Source organism: Eumetopias jubatus, unplaced genomic scaffold (genome assembly GCF_037043125.1).
Source record: "Eumetopias jubatus isolate StellerSeaLion01/CBP00866 unplaced genomic scaffold, mEumJub1_p1.0 scaffold_4, whole genome shotgun sequence".
Taxonomy (NCBI): domain Eukaryota; kingdom Metazoa; phylum Chordata; class Mammalia; order Carnivora; family Otariidae; genus Eumetopias; species Eumetopias jubatus.
This window is the reverse complement of record NW_028274810.1, coordinates 57,195,927-57,217,967: the sequence shown is the minus strand read 5'-3', so window position 1 is coordinate 57,217,967 and position 22,041 is coordinate 57,195,927. Positions and strand designations below refer to the sequence as shown.

At 42.0% G+C, this 22,041-nt stretch overlaps 1 protein-coding gene across 4 annotated transcripts in view; it reads left to right on the top strand.

Moving 5' to 3' along the window:
• Nucleotides 1-22,041, top strand: part of NFIA (nuclear factor I A) — a 360,963-nt gene that overhangs the window by 292,435 nt on the left and 46,487 nt on the right. For all 4 annotated transcript variants that reach the window (XM_028106853.2, XM_028106852.2, XM_088022399.1 and 1 more), the window contains exons 8-9: nt 13,170-13,348; nt 15,638-15,803. In XM_028106853.2, coding sequence (XP_027962654.1) covers nt 13,170-13,348; nt 15,638-15,803 — 345 coding nt within the window. The remainder of the gene's footprint in view (nt 1-13,169; nt 13,349-15,637; nt 15,804-22,041) is intronic.

Genomic DNA, 22,041 nt, shown 5'->3' with positions numbered 1-22,041 from the left:
TTTTTTTTGTCAAAATTAAGGGCCTGCAAGAAGTACTCCCTTTAACCACCACCATAACCATGGCACCTCTCCCTTGGCATAGGCCCCCTCGATCTAAGTGATAGGTGTGTTCAGCGTTCTCGTATCGTATCTGCAAACCTCTCTGCCTCTTAGGAAAGCTTTTAACTTAGTTGTAGAACTTGCTGGCGCTCCTTTCAAAGGAGCTGAATCTAATTTGTCTCTCCTGGTTTAGTGCAATTGAATCATCTCGGGGAAATGAGAAGCAATTAAGTACCTGTTGCTAACAAGGTGCTGAAATAATCTGCCAACAGACACAAGGTGTTTATTTATTATTGGAGTATGTCATTTGAGAAAACATTACGTTGTTATTCTACAATAAGAATTGCCAGAATTGATTTTCAAATGCAGGCATCATAGACCTACCAAGTACCACCTTTGAGGGAGCATTGAAAGTCAAGTAAGTAGGGCTTATGAACATTGGTCAAGGTTAGCTCAGGTGCTGGTGTCCAGCCTGGTGGGAAACGCTGCCAATGGGATTTGAAGGATCTGGATGGCGAAGAGGAAAGGCAGCTTTTTAGCAAAGGCCCTTCAAGTCCCAGTTCAGGAAATTATTAAATTCATTAGCCAGATACTTACAACCAGCTATTACTGCCCAGCCAAAGGAAAAAACAGTGCCAGCAAATGTTTTAAAACTACAACTAAACAAAAGTCAGGAAGCGTGTAATTAAAACTGTACCTTTATTGTATTGTAAAGAGTTTCACTATGACATGGAAAATATTTAAAGGAGAAGGCTGTTTAGCTAATTTGTCTGCAAGTGAACTGCTTAGTGGAAAACTATCCTAAATTAACTGTAAGGCCACCCACCGAGCGAACCTCATAAAAGGCCATGGCTGCTCAGCTTGGTTTTGTGTAACCGTTCAATAATTACTAGATAAATGCATAACTAAAAGCTCTATTACACTAATAATTTGTACTGAGATAGATGTGTGGGACACCCTGCTGGGTTAATTTGTCATCCCCACAGCAAACTTCTAAAGAGAGCTCTTCTGTAGCGGAATCGTGCTAATATGTGGTCCCAAGGAGGACAGGTTAGAGCAGTAAGACCAATTGGCTCCTTAATCTCCTAAAGAGGCAAAATGCCCCCAGGGTGAGTGCCACAGAGAAAAATAGGGTGCCTAACCACGTGGGCCTAGATTTAAACTCGTCTTGACAAAAGAAGCTGCTCTTCCTTGGAATTCCTGGCCCCTTTCTCTCCATCTCTCTGTCCCTCCCTCTCTTCCTTCCCCTGCTCCCCCACCATAGACCCACATAGGCACACATGGTGAAGGCAGGGTTCTGAGAAAGTTTCTTTAAAATCCTCTCATTGATAAGACTTCCCAGTATGGCTTCTACTGTAAATCACATAATCAGATAAATCCCTAGCAGTTCTTTCTTCTTGGTCTAGCTTAATATCACGCGGATTCCATGTTTGAACTCATTCTTTATTTTCCTCTTTTCGGAGTGGAATAAAAAAAGTCAGTATTGGACTTGTATCTCCTCTTTATGTGGAATGTTTTCCTCTGTCACATACACACACACACACACACACACACACACACACACACAATTGCTGTTTTAAATATGAGGCTCACATTGAAGCTTCAGTGCAGGGTTTTCAACCTCCCCTATTGACAGAACCATAAATCATGTTAAAGTTAAGTGAATTACTGTAGCATAGAACTGTGGCTTTAACAATGTTTATGTAGTATCAGCTTATCATCCATGTAGGCGGGGGCGGGTGGGGGGCGGTGAGCACTGATATTTGAAATGGGAACGGATGGCCCTATTAATGTGGTCACAGTATCCCAGAGAGCCACCCATTTCATGCCGCCTCCTTTGTATTATTAAAATTAGTGTACTTGATCACACGTAGAGAATGTTGTTTAAAATGTATATTTCCAGAGTAAATTTCCAGTTGTCATGTGCCATTTCTTCATATGAAATGGCGGTCGCTCCCCCTCCACACGCCCCAGTCAAACACTTCCTTTTTCTGATGTGCAAAACACACGTGAGCAACATCAGAGTTGCCAGGTTCCAATACAATAATAAGGGACCTGTGAACAAAAACTTCTGAAGGGAAATAAACCATTTGACCTCCGAGAAAGAATTCAGAGGGGAGCCGCGGAGCACAATGCAAAGTGCGCGGGCTGTGGGGTCAGCCAGCATAGAATTCGGGTCCTGGCTGGCCACTTGGGATCCGCGTACGCTTGTGCGGCTCACTTATCTTCTACCTGCCTTTGTTTTCCCACCTGTACCAAACGTCAAAGCCTGAGGAGGCAGAGGGAGTGAAATGACATACGGAAAGGGCTGGGAACTGTCGTAAGTACGGTGACTGAATGTTCCCTGTCTCTGTGACGGCTCCTTTTATCCTCATACCTGCATTTGCTTTCTTTGCACGTGACTCTCTGGAGAGACTTCTCATTTCCTTCATTCTTCCGCCCTCGTCCCCAGCCTACTCTTCCTGCCTGCTCCTGTGGGTCTGGAAGGAGTGTGTGTTGCTCCTCTCTGGCAGGAGCCACGGATGCTCAGAGGAGGACATGCGGTCTCAGGGAGGTGAGGCAACCTGGTTACCCCATCCCACGGCTCTTGTCTGTTTGGGAAAATGGGAATCTGCCCAGTGGGGCAAGTAAATAGCTCCCTCCCATGATAGGCTGCCCTTTAACCATGGTAGAGACTTCTCTTGGCTCTATCTTCATTCAGGCATGGCTCTTGCTAAAGTTAAGACAACCACCTCTTTGGTTAACAAGAGTCTGTTGTTTATAAGAATCAATTCAGCAGGTAATCATTGAGCATGCTAGGCCCTAATGAACAAACCAGACGAGTTCTGGCCCCACATCTAGCCAAACAGGTAGATAGGCAACAAATTATTATCACTATGATGAGATTAGTGAAAGGCAATCTCAAGAAAGGGATAATCCAGCACAGGTATTTAAAGTATTGGGGGGGGTGGATTTATGTGTGTCAGTTTGTGTGGGTCCCTTCCATTGGCATGGGATACGAATTTAGAAAACCTTGGCATCCCTGGGGGATATGTCCAGATCTTTCCAAATCCTCCAGTTCCGGAACACTATAATAAAAGTTGTGGAATTGTTGCATACCTGGTAATGAATGCTTTGAAGATATGTTCATATAGATCCTTTCAAGTGAACTGTTTTTAAAAGTGAAAGAAACCCAACCAAATTCCTTCACCATCCCTCTACTCCTCCAAAAGAAAATCATGGATTGGTACTTGTAAGTAAAATGTCTAGGGGTGGACGGCTTCAGGCAGAGCTGGATCCAGATGCTTAGGTGATACCTTCAGAAATCTGTATGTCTTGCTCTCTCCCTCAGCTCTTCTGTCTTCTGTGTGAACTTCATTCTGAGACTGAATCTCCTCAGACTGTGGCATTAATGATGTGGGCAGCTCCAGGTTTAATTCCCACCAATGTAACAATCCCAAGGGAGAAAGAGAATAGCTTTTTCACAGTAGATATGGGAAAGGTTCTACTCCTGGATGCTTATGGCTCTAATTGTCCTGGTTTGGGTCCTTTGCTTGGGTCACTTTTGGAATAATCCTTATGTTTAAGAGATAAGGGGGTTTCTCACTGGTGTGGCCTGGGTTGCATACCTACCTGCAGAACCAGTGGGTGGGGTTGAGACCACTCTCGCTACCTAGGCTGGGGCTGAGGGAAGGATAGGTACCCCCCAAAACCATGAGATCTCTGTTTCCAGAGGGAATGGCAAGGAACTGCTGGACAAACAGAACTACTAACTGTCCCCTGCAGGAGATAAGAACAAAGCTGTCCTGAGCTTGGAGCAACGGGGTTCAGCTTTCTCCCTAGCTGAAGTGACTTATTCTTGTGGTGAGGACTCGCAGAGCACAGGTAAATTCAGGTACTAGAAAGTGACTACTAGCCCATGCCATGAGCTTCCACGTCCATGAAAACAGTTCAACTTTTGATTCCCAGTTATCTCACGTTGCCACATTACATTATATGATCCTGATTATTTTTCACATATCTTAATTTATTCTAAAGAAAACAATTCTAAGAGGGCGCCTGGGTGGCTCAGTCGTTAAGCGTCTGCCTTCGGCTCAGGTCGTGATCCCAGGGTCCTGGGATCGAGCCCCACATCAGGCTCCCTGCTCAGCGGGAGACCTGCTTCTCCCTCTCCCACTCCCCCTGCTTGTGTTCCTGCTCTCGCTGTGTCTCTCTCTGTCAAATAAATAAATAAAATCTTAAAAAAAAAAAAAGAAAACAATTCTAAGAATAGTAAATAACCCACAGTCTAATATACTGTCTAGCACATAGTTGATTCTCAACACATACTTTTTAAATGAGCGAGCCCTGCTATGTAACCAGAATTAATTCTAATTCTGAGAAAAAAATCTTTTTTTTTTTTGCTATTTTATCCAATTTATAGATAAGGAAATGTGGGCTCAGAAATGTTAAGTGACTTTGCGTGGATTAGGATAGGGAGTGATGATTTCAAACAGAGGAGTTGAGCTCTAAAACCCAAACATGACATATGATTTCCATTTTGCAGTAGAGGAAGCCAGGAGGCTGACCCACAGAGCTGTCTGATACCCAACCTGGGATAAAAGCCTGGACCCCTGACTTCAGACACTGGACTGATTCTTCTTGTACTTCCTCCCCTTGTGTGAAATCTACCACAGTAGGAATAAATCCTTTGATCCTATGACGTGTATTCAGGAAGATACTTGGAATTCAGGAGGGTGCTTTGAAAGTAACCTCCACTTTAGTAATCCTGTCTCTCAGAAATAGGGACTTAAACCACACCATAAACCTGATGATTTGGTGGGGGAAATGCTGCCAAACAGCCCGCGCCTTTATGTTTATCATGGGTTTTGTTGTCGTTTACTTGCTTGTTTTTTGCCTTTTTTTTTTTTTTTTCACGTCAGCAAACACAAACTTCCAGTCATCCTCTGAGAGGCTGGAGCATCTCCACAGACTTTACTTTGGAAACTCTCTTTTGCAGGACTGCAGTTTGTAATTCCGGTACAATCCCAACACGTTGTGAGAGGACTCCCTGCCTATTTCTGTTCAGCTCTGTGATCACCCAGTCTGTGGGCTTGCTTTTTTCTCAAGTGTTTTGCCATGTTTCTTATTCTTCATCTCTTATTTCTTAGCATTCATTGCTTGCAGATAACGTAGAAGCTCAAGTTCCCTTCATGGAATGGGATTCTTGTCCACTTTGCTTATGAAACAGTCCCTCTTCATATTTCCGATAATCATTGCTGTTGTGGGGCATTTGAACATATTTCACATTAGCCATCATGACGGCCTAGGCAAGTAGTGTGCAGATGTGGCGTATTCAGAGAGGAGGTCGTGTCAGGATCCAAAGGCGGGAGCACTATCTCACAGAGCTTGAACAAGCACACTTCGGGATTTTAAAACTCTAAAAATTACAGCCTTCCCAAAGCCGGGATGTCATAGAGACTGTGTCCAGAAATACTCTATAACTTAATATCTCAGAAACATTTAAAAAATAATGTATTTTAAAGGGCACATGCTCCCTAGTTTCAGATATTTTAGATTTCAGTGTTATTACTATGGATCAATTGTACTGAGTATTTGTAACTGTAATCCCAGAGACAGAGTTCCACTGGAATGCGAAGCTAGGTGAGCATCAGAGATCTAGAAGAGAAAGAAGTCGCCCGTATTTATAAGCAAAGTAGTGGCAGAAACAAAACTAAAAGTCCCTTAATCCAGTTAGAAATTTTTAAAAAATAATAATAATTAGAAAATTTTCCTTAAAAGTACTCCAGGTCTTCTTTAAAAACTTTTTTAAATTTTTTAAATTTTTTATTTAAAGATTTTATTTATTTATTTGACAGAGACAGCGAGAGAGGGAACACAAGCAGGAGGAGTGGGAGTGGGAGAAGCAGGCTTCCCACTGAGCAGGGAGCCCGATGCGGGGCTCGATCCCAGCACCCTGGGATCAGGACCCGAGCCGAAGGCAGACGCTTAACGACTGAGCCACCCAGGAGCCCCTAAAAACTTTTTTTTTTCCTAGCAATAACATGTATTAGATCTCCGATCAGCAACTCCCAAAGACTGACATGGTGGGCCTTTCAGGGGAATGATAGAAATTTCCATCATATCTGGGCTTGTGGGGGTGGGGCAGGAGAAGACATGCTCAGATTCTGATTAGGTTGGAAGCGTGCCTGGGTAGCAGGGGTCTACATGGTAAAGGGGGAGGTCAGTATGGACACTGAAGGACCGTAGATCTAAGTGAAAAATAGAGTCTAGAGGGAGACAGCCCCCTAGTTCTAAGTTTCTACTTTGTCAGAGTTTGAGATTTCAGCAAAGGTACAGGTTCAAAGTATATTTGGTCAAAAACAGTCTTTATAGGTCATTGTGTCTATGACCATTAGATCAGAGTTGTTGCTATGGTTGCTTTGTTTTGCATTTTGTTGTTAAGGGATTTTTTTTTCAAGACCCTCTTGTCATGTCCATACCGATAGTACCTACTCTTTCATCAATATTTATGTATTCATTTGTCCAAATGACAGATAAGCAGCAGGTCCTTCTTACTCTTACTTAATATTCCTTTCCCCTTGTGTATTCTGTAATCCAAACAAGTCTTAGCAAATAGCAACAGATTTCAATTTATTTATCTCCCATCCACATCCCCATCCTTACTTATGATAGTATTACCAATAAAAGAAGCTATTTATGGATCACTTACCCACATGGTCAGGAACTACACCTCGTGTCTTATATACTTGTCTCATTGGATCCTAACGACAGTCTTGAGGTATTATTAGCCCCACTGTACAGATGGCAAAACCGAGTCACAGAGAAGCTCGGAAATTTAAAGCATAACTGGTAAGTGAAAGACTTAGAATTTAAATCTGTACCTATCAGACTCTAAAGCCCACAGTCCTCATATTGTACCTCTACTTTTTTTGGATTCCTGTGTTTAACTTGAAATTGTACACACACAGGTGTGGGAAACCAGCACAGACCAAAGCAGGTTAAATAATGGTGAAGAGGGACAATCAAAGAGCTATAGTGGGGGGGGGCGGTGGGAGCAGGAGTGGGTGAAGGTAGGCCAAAGGTACAAACTCCCATCAAAGAGAAAAAGAGCGACAATGGCTAGTTAGTGGAAATACAGAAGGCAAGCAGATTGCTTTGAAAGCTTCAAAAAGGTGAGTCTTCAGCAGAAAGGTGGACCAGGTCAAGGACAGGGTTTGGTAGGGAAGAGGTGAAAGGGGCTCAACTCACGAGCACAGCATGGCAGATGTCTGGAGGGTGGACAGGAATTATGTGGGTCTACGCCAGGGGCCTGCGAACTATGGCCCACAAGTCACATCCAGCCCTCTGCCTGTTTTCGAAAATAAAATGTTACTGGAACATGGCCACACTCGTTTGTTTGTGTAATATCTGTGGCTGCTTCTGCACCATAGCAGCAGAGACCGTGCAGCCTGCAAAGCCTAAACTCTTTGCTCTCCAGCCCTTACAGAAAATGTGTGCCAACCCCGGGTCTAGATTCTAAGACAGGGTCTCAGCACAGGAAGGGTCTTTCAGGAGCGAAAATGGATCTAAATAAAAATTTTAAAAGACCTCGCCCTCCCCCTCCCCCTCTCTGTCTGTTTTTCCAGAAGACATTGGAATTTGATCTCCAACCTGAGGATCCCCTTAATTCAAAAGGAATAGAATATACCAACCGTCTTGGAAATGCAGTGTAACGTAAAGTTACTTCGGTAGCAGTAATATAAAAATACTAAGGGCTTTACCAGGTATCATGCAGTGTCAGATACGTTTTTCTCTTGTGACATCCGGGTCTTTCACATGCATCGCGGCCATGGTGAAGATAGATGCTATATGTTTTGAAAACCTTGGTTTGCCTCAAGTCAAAGGTTGGTTATTCAGAAAAGGCTCCTCCTCCTTGAGGTTTAAAAACCACTGTCAATTCCCCTTTCCTTGTGTCTCTGTTAAAACAAATCCCATAACTCCAAAGTCCTGGGCTTTGATGAGTGGCAGGTCTGACTCAGGCATGATTTATAAATTATAGCTATGGACCATTAAGATAGATTTCTCAGCTTTAGGTAAGCTACAGTGGTGTCATATACGGTGGTTTTGAATTTCTGAAGAAGCCAAGTATATAGCAGTTGACAACCCAAATAATTCAAATTCCATTTGCCTTTGTGGAAGCCTTTATTTTTTTTTTTTTTCTTAGTAGTTTTTTTTTTTTTTCCCTTCCACTTTCTTCTCCTTTTAGAGTTCTGCCTTGTTAAAAGTCTTTACTTCTAAATATGAGTAGTCAGGAGTTCTTAAGGCCACCATTGCTCTATGGAAATGGTTATTTTTGTCTGAAGAACACCTTACCGCTGAGGGGAGGGGTGGCTTTTTCTGGTAACGGCGCTAACACAGGAACAGTTTGGACTCTCACCTGTTGCTGCTGACTTAGGGTTGATTAATGGTAAGACTGAAGTTTTACAGATGCCAAGGCTTGGGAGTGATCATTCCTTCTGTGAGGGGAGAAGGCTGTGTGTCACACTGTCTTAAGAGCACACTGCACCTGAAGGGGGATTAGATTTTATTGTTTGCACTGCTCTCTTGACAGCTTTTCTTTGCAGCATCCCATGCAAGAGACTCTAGGATTGCCAGAAAGCCACGTGAAAAGGATCCAAGTCTCTGTCTAATCTGTGAGAGTCTGTGATGGTTCGTGGACAAGGAATAAAGCAATTAAGGCAATGTCAGGTTAAATACAAGAATTCAACCCATAAATTTTGGTTTGACGAAAAATGCAGGAAGGTTATTAGAAGGTTATTAGAATTCTTGGAGGTTGAGTTTGGGCAAAACTGCTAAAAATGGTAAGGAGGAATCACTTTCCTCTCTCTTTTTCTTTCCCAAGATTTATAAAAAATGAAGTACGAGTTTCCAAACCTATCTGGCTGTGCCTCCCTGATAACCATCTTTTTTGAGCTAGACTTATATGTCTATAAGGCCTCCCTATGGAGGACCCAGACCAAGAGTCACTTGGATCAAGTAAGTCTCCCCAAATACACAATAAGACAGTAATGACCTTGACCTTCTCCTTCCCCAGCCCTCATTCATGCTTTAAGGGAGAAAGCATTTTTAAGTTAAAAAAAAAAATACGTATTGTGTTGACTTTTTAGCTTTTTCCTCTTTCAAACCAAAACCAAGAGAATTTTTTTAAAGAAGCGGAGGGAGGGGCAGGGGCCGAGTACAAACAAGTAAACCAACCTGCCTGACCTGCTTTCTTCTTTTCAAGTATCCAGTAATATGATCATTTTGTAATAAATAACTGAGCTCTACACCCTTTGGGAAATTCTGGCACCCTGTTTCTTCAATTGTGGCTACTTTGTTCAGAGTGTGTAGGCAGTGCCATTCTAGCCGGAGAAACCAGATCAAATTTCCTTCCTTCTTATTTGTATTGTTTGTGAAAAGCCCAGCAGTTGTTTTAAATAAGTCTGGCCTCTGGTTAAAGTTTAAGCTGGTAGGGAGATCCATCCAGAACGGAGTGTTTCTGACACTCTCCGCTGCTCCTGGCCTAGGGTACTAAGAGTATTAGACCCCAGAAGCAGCCAATTTTGTAGTGCCTTTTAATACACAAAATTGTATTAACATCAACATGGATACAGATGGATGCACTGCAATAAACTGTAACCACTTGAGAAAAGCCTTTATTGACTCTTAAGTAAATAATGCACATTTTAAAGGATCTAAATATGCATTTACATAATGTGCTATAATTTTTTATTGTGTCAACTGCTCACACACACACACATCCATAAGAGATGTTTTTCTCTGTCAAAAATCTGGACTGAGACCATTCTTTGTGCATTGCATTAGCACCACGCCAGATTCGTAATGTTAGAATTCTCAAATGGTAGTTTCTCTTCTGTGGGACCCCTGATCGGAAGATCTTGACGTACGTTTAATGAATTTTACAGATTGAGTGAGTGATTGATTTCACCCCAACAAAACTTTCTAAAATGATTTGAGGCTACTTCGACAAAAACTTAGGCACACTGAAAATGTCTAATTCAAGATAAAAGAGAGAAAACAAGAACTAGGAAATAAGAAAATCCAAATTTAGATGTTGCTGAAGCCTGAGCTTTAGAGAACGAAAGAACACAGGTCTTGTCCAGTAAAAGAGTAATACTAGCAGTTTATCCAGAGAAATAGCATGTATTTAATAATATTTAACAGGACTGTGTAGTGTCTGTAACACAACTATTTTCTGTTTGAAGAAATTAAAGCTCAGGATCTTGAATGATTTATATACCCAGTTCCACAATGAACTAATGGCTGAACCAGAAGTCCAAGGCATGAGAAAGTGAGGGCTGTGAGGGATAACCCTTTGAAATGCAGACTCAGCAATTGCCTAATTTGAAACTACAGGCTAAATGATTTCCTGGTGCTAATTAAGAATTAATTGGTCCCTATAAGTCAGTCATTGCAGAATTAATTTCATATAGTACCATGTGTTCTCAGGTTTGTGTTAAACTCTGGGCCACAAGGAAAATGTGAATTGTTTTAGTAAAATATAATAACGAAACTAAGGTCTAAATTTAAGTTGCTAATGGTGTTCTTTTACATATTAAGCAATAATAACAAAGAGGGCTAGGATGTTTATTAGCAATTAAAGGAGGGATTCCAAGATCTGTTGAATTCTTCCCTCTATCACCTTTCTTTAACTATTATCCGCCTGATCTTCACTCAAGTGAAATTTTCCCTTGGGCAGCATTCTCTGTTGGCCACCACAATTTTTCATAATCAAACAATCATTTATCACTTTCCATTGAGCACCTGAAGCACTGTCACTTTATCATTAAGGTCAGCTTGCTGGGGACTCTTGACAAGGGAGTTCCCACCTTTGTGTTTGACAAGCTGCAGAAGTCCAATGTATCACTTTGTTATGCTTAGTACATTCCCAGCCTTGTTTGGGAAATGCCACATTCCATCCCTGACTAGAAACTATTTGGTCAAATGCAGGGTGCGGGGTCAAATTTTCTTGCTACCAGCAAAGACAACCATACCATATTAGATGAACAAAAACTCCTTTGGTTCTTTAAAGCACAATTTGCAAAGTAAGAGATGACGAGAGCCATTTAACTTCTTCGCTTGTGGGTTTTAACTCAGAGACAATAACGGATCCTTAAACTCTCTGGCTTTTTGCCAGGTGGGAAAAAAACCAAAGTTTTAAGTCTGTCTGTATGGTTCTTGATTTCTATACCAGTCTTGTATTCAGTCGATCATTGTACATTCAACTAATATTTATTGAGTATCAGACACTGTTCTGGGGATATGACAGTGAACAATTGAATAGGTAGAAAAGCTATTTTCTAAGACGGGAAAGATTGGAAGAAGAGCAAGTATTAAGGATGGAAGATGACAAGAATTCTGGTTTCACTAGGCTGTGTTCAAGATGCCCTCAATTTATTTTTTTATTTTTTAATTGCCAGAGAGAGAGAGACAGCGAGAGAGGGAACACAAGCAGGGCGGGGGGGGGGGGGGGCCTGGAGAGTGGGAGAGGGAGAAGCAGGCTCCCCGCTGAGCAGGGAGCCCGATGCGGGGCTCAATCCCAGGACCCTGAAATCATGACCTGAGCTGAAGGCAGTCGCTTAACCAACTGAGCCACCCAGGCACCCCAAGATGCCCTCAATGGTATGATTGAAGATAAAATTTTGTCTGTGTTGGCCCACTGTTGTATCCCATGCCCAGAGTAGAAACTCATCAATGTTTATTGGATAGATTAAAGGTTGTGTGAATGAAGATCATCTGCAAGGCATGGAATAGACTATTGCTTCCACTCCAAACCCCCATTTTCACTCTTTAAAAACTACAGATACTGTTCTGAACCTCAAAGTCCTAGCCATTTCACTTATTAGTCAGAAAGTGCCCCAATACTAAAGACATCCCAGTAGGGAACAGAGAACCCCATGCTCAGTGTATCAGTGGAGATGTATGATTTGTACAGTCCTCAGCCGTGCTTATGGGGTAGTGGTAGGAAGTGTGGCCTCTCTTGCTTAGTTTGCTCTACAGTTTTATGAGTCACTCTCAGTAAGACTCTCGAAAGTCTTACTCCCCGAAAACTGGGCCATTCCTTTGTTTGGTCTTTGCAGGGACTCCCTGAGTTTGAAGACTTAACTGCAAAGAGTAAGGCAAGATAAATATTCTCACTTGCTTTTATCTGAGAGCCGTTTCTCTGGCCCTCACTGAGAAGTAAGAGCTGCCACCTTGGCGTTACTGGTTTGAGTGTCCCCAGTCTTTCCCATATGCTGCTCTTCTTCTCCAGCAGATTTTATCAATCACCCTTCCAATTCAAGGGCAGAAGTTCTCTCAGAAACATTATCAAGCGGCTCACATAAGTTTTTTAATCTAGTGTAATCTTGTACAAATAAAATTTAGCAGGGCTCAAATAAAAAGGAGTAATAGTTGTCTGAGTTCTTTTATCAATTTTTATGGGCAGAAGGCCCACAGTTGAGCAGGGGTCACTGCCTACTCAGCCTGTGGGTTCCCCTTCTCTAATATTTATGCATTTCTGAGTTTGGCTTTGAAATGGCCAAAAAAAGGGTGGGGGGGCTACGTAAACCTTCCATGTAAAGTGAGGCACCCAAATTGCACAGGTTCATTAAGTGATCATTTACTACATACTTCAAAAAAATTTCATCCTGTATTAGTCCCTAGAAATTTCCTTGAAAGGGGTATAAGAGCTTTAACAATGAATTATTGTCTATGGGTTAGCTCAGCATGAAAGAGGATCCATATGTGCAAACTAGAACTTGTCATATGTAATGTCAGTTAAATCAGATCTAATCTACCAAATACATTTTTTATTGCTTGCTTCATTAAAAAGGCTCTTAAGGTAATGAATAATCTTCAGCTTCACCAAGGATTATTAATGCCTTTATAACTCATGTCCACTGAAAATGGAAAGACAGCCTGAAATCCTACCCTAATCTAACCTCCATGTTTGTCTTAGAGCCTTAAGGAAGAAAATCTATCAGACCTATCCAGTGTTAAATTCAGCCAAATGAACAGTGCCGTGAGTTGGGTCAGGAAAGAAAGGAAAAAGGATGTTGCATCAAGCTTAGATGCTGTGGCAAAGCGGGCCTTTCTCTTCATGACTCTGACATTTTCTTTTCCTACAGCAAGCCCGCATGCAACACCGTCGACTCTTCATTTCCCGACATCGCCCATTATCCAGCAGCCCGGGCCTTACTTCTCTCACCCAGCCATCCGCTATCACCCTCAGGAGACGCTGAAAGAGTTTGTCCAACTTGTCTGCCCTGATGCTGGTCAGCAGGCTGGACAGGTGGGGTTCCTCAATGTAAGGAGACCTCTTTTTTTTTTCCGATTTCTTTAGAAATATTAACCGAATGTAAAAATAACAAGGGGAGACCTTCTGACCATGTGACACGGTGCTCTAATGTTGTGCTGACGGACTGCAGGCAAATGTCATATTTATTCTAGATTGTGGGAAAGTTAACTTGCTCTAAGAGTGATTGGCCAGGGTTTAAAAAGTGTTTGTGTTAAGTTTGCAACTGTCAAGTTTATGGATATAAATCATCTCAAGGGTGAACCATATAACCTTCTAAGGTCTGTGGGCTGATAATTCCACCTCATGCACACTAACCCTTGGGCTCACACAGTTAACAAAATAGAAAGACCAAATGATTTTAAATAATGATTTGGGGTGGTACGGAGAGGTAGGGGGACAAGGGGAGCACAGATGTTTCAGATCAACTAAGTTGATATTTTTTTAAAAATACAGTCTTCTAACACTTTAGATCAAGTTGACCAGTACTTGAACTCAAGATGCTAGAAGTACAGTTTATTATGGTTTGTTATTTCTGCAAGTAGTTATCTTTCCCACTTATCTTTGTATAGAGCTAAACAGTATTCAACAGCTTCAAATGAATGTTTTCATTTTTTCTCTGATAAACCAAATAATCACAACTTGAGACAATATTCCAAACGTAAAAGTGATTTTTAAAGATCACAAATTTTATTTCAGAGTTGAACTGAGTGTTTACAGTTGGGTAGCTGTATCCCAATGCCACTAATAATAATAATGAATAGTAAATAATGACCAGCATAAAGCCAAATGTGATCTTCCTTTTCTCTTAAGAGCTCTGCGTGAAGCCACAGATCAGAGGTCATTATTACTGCCTAATTTAGAATATTATATCACACGGCCCTATCACCGATTTTTCCTCCCTTGCAGAAATACCTGATTCTGCATATCTGAGACAGAACAGGCAGCTTTGACTAATGTCTGGTGATGTGTTAGCAGATACATTTCTGTCTAGACAACAAATCAATATGGGGCCTTTTTTCTTTTTGCTTGTGTATTCATTTGCTTGGCTTATTCTAAAGCATTCACTTATGGACTTTCAGCCCACTCAGAAATAACACACGGGCAGGTTTGCTGGCAAGAAAGCAGAGCATTCTGATTGTCAGACGAGATAGTCTTTGAGGAACAATACTAAATATATAAGAGAATGTGGATGAGGGGCTGGCTGAGGCTGCCTCTGTGGAATTATTAAGCTTAAACTTAAAAGCCTGGGACAACTGGTTCTCCTTCACCTGAATGTTGACTCGGGACAACAGGCTAAATACCAGCTGCGATTATTGGTCATGTACAGTGTCACTAAAGTCTGGAGTCAGAAAGGCCACATGGGAGACCATGAAAGATCTGAAGTGATCACCAGCATCAAGCATCTGACTTTTAAATTTCTAACTTTTTTAAAAATAGTCCTGACATTCTCCTATATAACTGTCAAACTCCCGGTTTTGCATTTTGATCAAAGTTTTATGGGGTTTGAGGCAGTTCTCTTCATGGGACTGTTTTGAAAAACTTGAAAATAAAATGGATTTTATTGCTTTCTTCAGAGGGGGAGCTTTCTTTTGTCGAAGAGCTGTTATTTGGTTGTTCTAACATCAGGCAGCCAAATAAATATGACTGTTATAGCATATGCTTATATAATTTAAATCAAAATTAGAAGTGATATTTTTCCCTAGCAGAATTTTGACAGCTCAATTCTAAAGTTTCTGTGCCTGATGTTATACAATATGTGAAAGAAATTTTTTATGTTCACTTAACATATTTATTAAATGTTATATAATATCAACTTTGAGGAGTGAAAATAAAATATTATTTTTAATTTCAAATATGTATTTGGGAAACTTCATTATATCTGTATAAGTAGATAGTATGGAATAATTCCACAACCTATAAAACACTTATATATTAAATAAATAATAATCGTGAGAATGACAATGAAGGTAGCAGTTAAGACGGAAGTGAAACATTCCAAGCAAAAGTTGGCAGGTCGTTTTAGGGAAGCAGGAGGTAGAGAAGGTCAGAATAATTCAAGAGATAAGTTTAGGCTCCATTGAGCATGTGTGCCTGACGCTATGCTTTTGTGAAATGCCTTAAGAACAACCCAACAGTTTTTTGTCTATATGCTCTGAAGGAAGAATTCAAGCAGCTAGAATACTTTGTAATTTTACATAAGAGATAACCAATGCGTCTTTCGGTTTCAGAAGCAGCTAACAGTTGGTATCTGTTTCTTCTTTTCCTTCTGCATGTTTTGTTTTGCTCCCGCCCTCACAGCCCAATGGGAGTAGCCAAGGCAAAGTGCACAACCCATTCCTTCCCACCCCAATGTTGCCACCGCCGCCGCCACCACCGATGGCCAGGCCTGTGCCTCTGCCAGTGCCAGACACAAAGCCTCCGACCACGTCAGCAGAAGGAGGTGCAGCCTCCCCCACCTCACCAAGTAAGTATGGCCGAGACAAGGCGCCGGTCACTTACCAAGCTCTGTTTACTTGAATCCTCATTTAAGTGTGGTCCCTAACTGCATAGGCTCTAGCAATAGGCCCAGATCCCCAGTGATGGTGATAGCATGAGTTTGCAGAGCCAAGACCAGATCGCAGTGAACACCTCTGGGGTACTATCAGCTACACCAGATGTGGAAATATCTGGGTGTTTGGGTGGGATAAAGTTCTGTGACTACATGCCCAAGACTGAAATCTAGATATGACTATTAAATTTTGCATATTATTTGAGTGGCTTTGAATGCTCTCCTCATTATCATCAAACAGCATCCACTTGCATGAATTCCTATTAGCAAAAAAGTTCCTTTTACTTTTGTATAGCCTTGCTATAACTTACCGTCCAAGAGAAATTCACTTGATGAGCTATAAAGGCTGTGCACCTCGTACATCAAATAGGTAAAAAAAAAAAAAAAAAAGTTTAAATCAAAGTAATAATTCAAAGGTGTGTGCCTTGAACACTCACCAAGAGTAGGAGCCTAGCAGAAGATCAGAGCTGGTAACCATGGAAATTGCATGGCCAGGTGTGGTGGGGGGAGGAGATCGAAAGTATAATTGGGTGGAAAGAGAAAAGAACTCTTGACTGTCCTCTAAATAGTATGGGAACATGTGATCAGACAATATGAGATTTCAAAACTTTTTTAGATGATAGGAATAATGATTTGTTGAATTAGAGGGATAGTCCCCGATATTTCAGAGATGACAAGGGAATAGAAATAGCTCAAACACACAAATTTGACTTTTATTAGTACCTGGAACAATGTCAAAAAGAGTGATGTGACCAGAGGCAGAGTTCTGAGGTGATGAATGGACGACCCAATTTTGACAGAGGGTGTGATAAACACCTCCGTAAAGCTTTACTGAGGGATCAAAGTGTAGGAAAGGGTAGGAACTATGACAGTAATCCTAAGGAGAGCAGGTCTCCAAGGAGTTCTTCAAAAGTGAGAGTGGAGGCAAGGAATCTACTGAGGAAAAGATTAGAGTAGACCAGGGAAAAAGTGTTAAGATCAAGAACTTGAGCAGCAGTTACAGAAGTTGAATGGAGAAGAGCACAGGAAGGGATATTTTGTAGACATAAGCTTTGGGATTGGACAGTCATTTTAATGACTACAATGAAGGATGATTCTAGGCCTCTTAGGTTCCTTACTTTCAGTTTAGAGAACATGGTGGTATTGGGTGCAGGAGGGAAAGAGCCAAAGAGGAAAAATAAGCTTCTGTTGACACTGTGGGATTTAATCCTGGGGACACTAAATCCAAAATGTCTGGAGTTCCTCATGGACATGTCTCTGAGGGTGAACTCTGGGTTATCTAGTATTTATTCATTTTGATAACATGTGGAAGTGAGTGGCATTGTACTTGGATTCTGGTATTACAACAGAAAGATTGAGGGTCCAGAGGCAATTTTGTGGGGACCTACTTCTCTTGATAAGAGGTGGTTCAATACTTTTCAACGAAGGAGAAAACCCTGAGTGTCCAGTGACATAGGAAACAAACGAGGCTTGGTCTACGGATCTTGGAAGCTCAGCTTGGAAAAGAAGCTTCTGAGAAGCAGAGGCTCATAGGTGCGTCCTACTTATTGTGTATTAATGTAGCATCTTCCAACAAGTTAGAGAAATCACCATCCCCAAACTCTATTTAAATCTGGTCACTGGAGATTGGTAGTCACATAATTATTATGCCCTGTACATGCCTCCATGTGCCACTTTTCTGTTCATCTTGTGCCTATCCTTGCAGGACAATGACACAGTTCTTTAAGAGCCTTGCGGTAATACTCTGCCTATCGCATTTAAACACATCCTGCCCTACTGTACCAGTGTCTCCTACATTCATAGTGCATTTTCCAGTAACAGGGATGGGCCCCTCTGGGGCGCTGTGGAAAACTAGGAATAATACCATGTGTAGTTATTAAAGACTGAAAGATAAGGACTCAAGTCCCCACCTTTCACATTACTAGCTGTGTTTCTCTTCAAATCAGTTTCCTCATCTGTAGAATGTGGGTGATGATCCCTGCCTAGCAGGGTTGTGTGAAATCAGCCATGATGAGCACTACCACCAAATAAATTGGAACATTTTATTATTTGCCAAAACTCTGACCTAGTAGAGTCCCCAGGCTTGAGTAATGATGAAATAGGTCTGTAGGACACATACAGCTACTCAGCCCCTGAATCAGGTTGGTGCCTTTGGGTCCATACTTCTGGATTCCACTCCATGGATTGAATCAAGTGCCTTGTATGAGAAAGTATCTGTCACCCGGTCATGGCCAGACTCAAGCATTCCTTTAGCATTATGGGAAGAAGTGTGGAGGGGGTCCTGGCAGATCCAATTCATGTGGTTGCATGTCCACTAGAACAGGGTTTGAAGATTTTGAGGAAAAGGAGAGAATGTCAGGAGGGAGAGGCCCAAAAGTTTGATACAAGTAATTTGATACTTACTTTTTTTTAAAGATTTTATTTACTTGAGAGAGCGAGCGAGCACGTGTGAGCTAGCACGAGCCGGGGGGAGAGGGAGCAGAGGGAGAAGCAGACTCCCTGCTGAGTGGGGAGCTGGGCAAGGGCTGTAAACAGGACCCTGGGATCATGACCTGAGCAGAAGGCAGACACTTAACCGACCGAGCCACCCAGTACACCCATGATACTTACTTTTGGACCATATGATTATAGGAATGCAGGCAAAACAAAATGTTCTACTGGTGGCATAGAAATGCTTTTATCATCATAAAGTCTAACCCTTGTTTCTGGGCTTCTTGGAGTTTGCTGAATTCACAATAATGTGTTATTTCACAGCAATATCTTGCCTTACTGTCTTCTCCTTTATTAATAAGACAGTGGTAGGCTGGGGGACCTGTAATTTATAGCAAAGGAGAAGCCTTTCAAATTAAAAAATATCAAAGCCCACTGGTCCACACTGGGAAGAGATTTAAGAACCTCCCTCCCCGAGCCCCTCCGCCCCCGCACACACAAAATCCTCTTCCACGCCCTGATTTCTGAACCAATTGATAAATAAAATACAAGACAAATCAGATTGGAAGACCAGACTATCACTTCTACTATCGGAGAATCTAGTTTATAACTGTAGGCAAATGAGCTTCCTAATGCTGAATCCCCAAATTACACAGACACACCTCCAGTCGTGGCAGTGCTGGACCACCGCAGGCCTTCCCAAGTGGGGTCTGCCCTCCTATTTAGAGCCCAAAGCATGGAGATCCAGATGGCTGCATGGTGCCGGCCGGTACCTGTCTTCCTAAGAGAGAAGAGCTGGTTTCTACTTCCAAACTCTACAGTCTAGAGACTAGAAAGTGAGCAGGGGAAAGGGACCAGAATGAAATCGCCTCCCCCTCTCTTCCCATTCTTCTTGACGACTACCTTCTTCCATTCGCTTAGTCAGCTCTCATTAGGGAGCACCTGTCATGTGCCAAGGACTGTGTTAGCGCTTGGGATACAGAGGTGATTAATTCCTGCTCGTCAGAAATGTGGGATCTGTGGAGGGAGACAGCTGGGAAATGGGTGGTTCACATGAGGCAACACTGGGACAAAGGCATAGGTTCTACAAGAGCCCTCGGGAGGGAGTTTGGTCCAGGCCCGGGGTCTCAGCTAAAGAGGATTTTGGAGAGGGTGACTTCTATGCTACTTAGTAGGGCTCATATTCTGGTGTTTTAAATCGGAGAAAGAAGGTAGAACTTTCTTCAGAAACCAGCCTGGTGGGAGGAGGGGATGTCTAAAGTTAGATCACCGCTGAATAAAAATTTAGGGCAAAAATATAGTTTCATAAATTATGTGCTTTCTTAGAAATTAAAACCGTAGGGAGGTTGGATCCTGTTTATCTTTGCCAGTTTATTAGAGCTCAGCTTTAGCAAGAAGAAACATCATGACAGTGTATTAAGTACAGATGTTCAACATCCCAATAGTATGTCCCAAATTGAGGCTTTTTTCAAAAACACTAATTGTGTAACCTAGGACAACTTTTTTTTTTAAATGAGGTTTTTTTTTTTTTTTAAAGATTATTTATTTATTTATTTGAAAGAGAATGAGAGATAGAGAGCACGAGAGGGAAGAGGGTCAGAGGGAGATGCAGACTCCCCGCTGAGCAGGGAGCCCGGATGTGGGACTCGATCCCAGGCCTCCAGGATCATGACCTGAGCCGAAGGCAGTCGCTTAACCAACTGAGCCACTCAGGCGCCCAGGACAACTTTTCTATTTGGGGTTTGAGATGACTTGCAGTAAAATAAGATTTAAAAAATAAAAGTAGTAAATCATGCCAAGGGTCTCCTATATTACCAACTTTTCTGGGCCCAAATTCCCTATCTGTTAATGGGAATATCCCTGACTGCTCTACCCACTCTCTTAGGCAGATTGTCAGGACAAACTGGGGTGACAGATGCGCTATGCTATAGACAGTTCAGAGTCCAAGGCATAATTTTTAATATCATCTTATAATGCAATACAAATGGTTGCCAGCCTAAAGCAGAGTATGCATTTTTAACCTAATCAGTTGCCTCTGGCACCAAATACTCAACTTTGCAGCTGTGGCCAGAAAAACATGGGTAAGGCAGATTTGAGAAAAAAAAATCGCCTATGAAAGAAATACATTTTAATGGGAAAAATCCTTACTAGTGCCATAAAACAACAACAACAACAGGGGAGTGGGGGTGGAGTTAACAGTTCTCTCTCTTGAGAACTTTTATATTGTTGACTTGCTTGGAGAGAGATTGATATACTACTATGCCAGGTCTCTTTAGGATACGGTGATAAATAGAGATAACCTGTAAGAGTAATTCACAACGGATGTATTCTGTTCCTGCTGACCAACTACCTTTGTAGGTTTAGATACCCACTGAGAGAATATCACTTCTTTCATTCATTCAATAAATAGTAATTGACCATCAACTACGTACCAAGTCGTGTTCTAGGTGCTAGGATTCAGCAGGAAATGAAAGAGATTTTAACAGTTCCCTGATCTTCTGGAGCTCGTATTATAGAGAGGGAAGAAAGTCAATCCACAAAACAGTGAGAATAAAAGGCAGGGAATGATGTAAGATGGTTCTACATTAGCGGAACTTAGGAGTCGAAAGTGGTAAAGGTGGGGGTGTGACTGTCCGCAGGGTGGCCAGAGAAGGCCTGTCTGAAAAGAGGAAATCTGAACAAAGACCTCCCTGGCAGAAGTGAGAAGGTGAGCCCTGACACTGTAGGGGAAGAGCTTTCTGAGCAGAAGGAACAGCCAGCACACTTGGCCAGGGTGGGGAGGACAGAATGAGTAGGCAAAAGGAGGAGGAGATGAGGTGGGAGGTAAGGTGGACCAAGGCTGGGAGCTGGGAGTGGGGGCTGGGATAAATAATGTAGGCTTTCATAGGCCACTGTAAAGACTTGGGCATTTACTCTGAGTGAGACCGGGAAACAGAGAAGTGATAACTCCCTAGGTTTTAACAGAAATCCTTTGAAGGTTTTGTTGAAAACAGATTGCTAGGGGCAAGAATTAAAGCAGGGAGACCAGTTAAGAGGCTGTTTTGTTTTTTTTTCTTAAAATCAATAAATATAATGAGTGTCTTCTACCTACCAGCTGCTATTTTAGGCACAAGGGATGCAAAAGGGCACAAAACAATCCCCTTCCCTGTGGACAAACAGTAATCAAAGTAGAAGTAAATTAGGAAGTCCAATGGAGAAGGCTACAACGGGGGGGGGGGGGGGGGGGAGGTGGTGTGCTGTGGCAGGGATCCAGGCACCAACATGTGGCTGTGTGGGTGGTAAGAATTATTTGAAAGGGAGAGCTGACGGGATTTGCTGATGCATTGGATATGGGTTGAGAAAAGAGAGAGAGAAATCAACAATTACTCCTAGGTTTTTGACCTGGGCAACTGGAAGGATGGAGTTACCGTGAACTGAGATGGGAAAACTGCAGAAAGTGCCATTCTGGGCAAGGGGCGGGTACCAGAGTTTGGTTTGACCAAATTATGTTTGACATGCCCATTAGGTATCTTACCAGTGATACTAATTATAATAGCATCCTACCTATGAAAGCTCTTTGCAGTTTGCTGAGTTTTTCCACGTGCATCATGCATTAATTGGGAAGGGACTCCTTTTCAAACATGTAATACACTGAGTGGATATTCCTCAGAGTCCTAAGGACAACAGCAGCAGAATAGGAGAAATAACTCATTACATTTGGGCCTATTTGTGATATGATGATTCA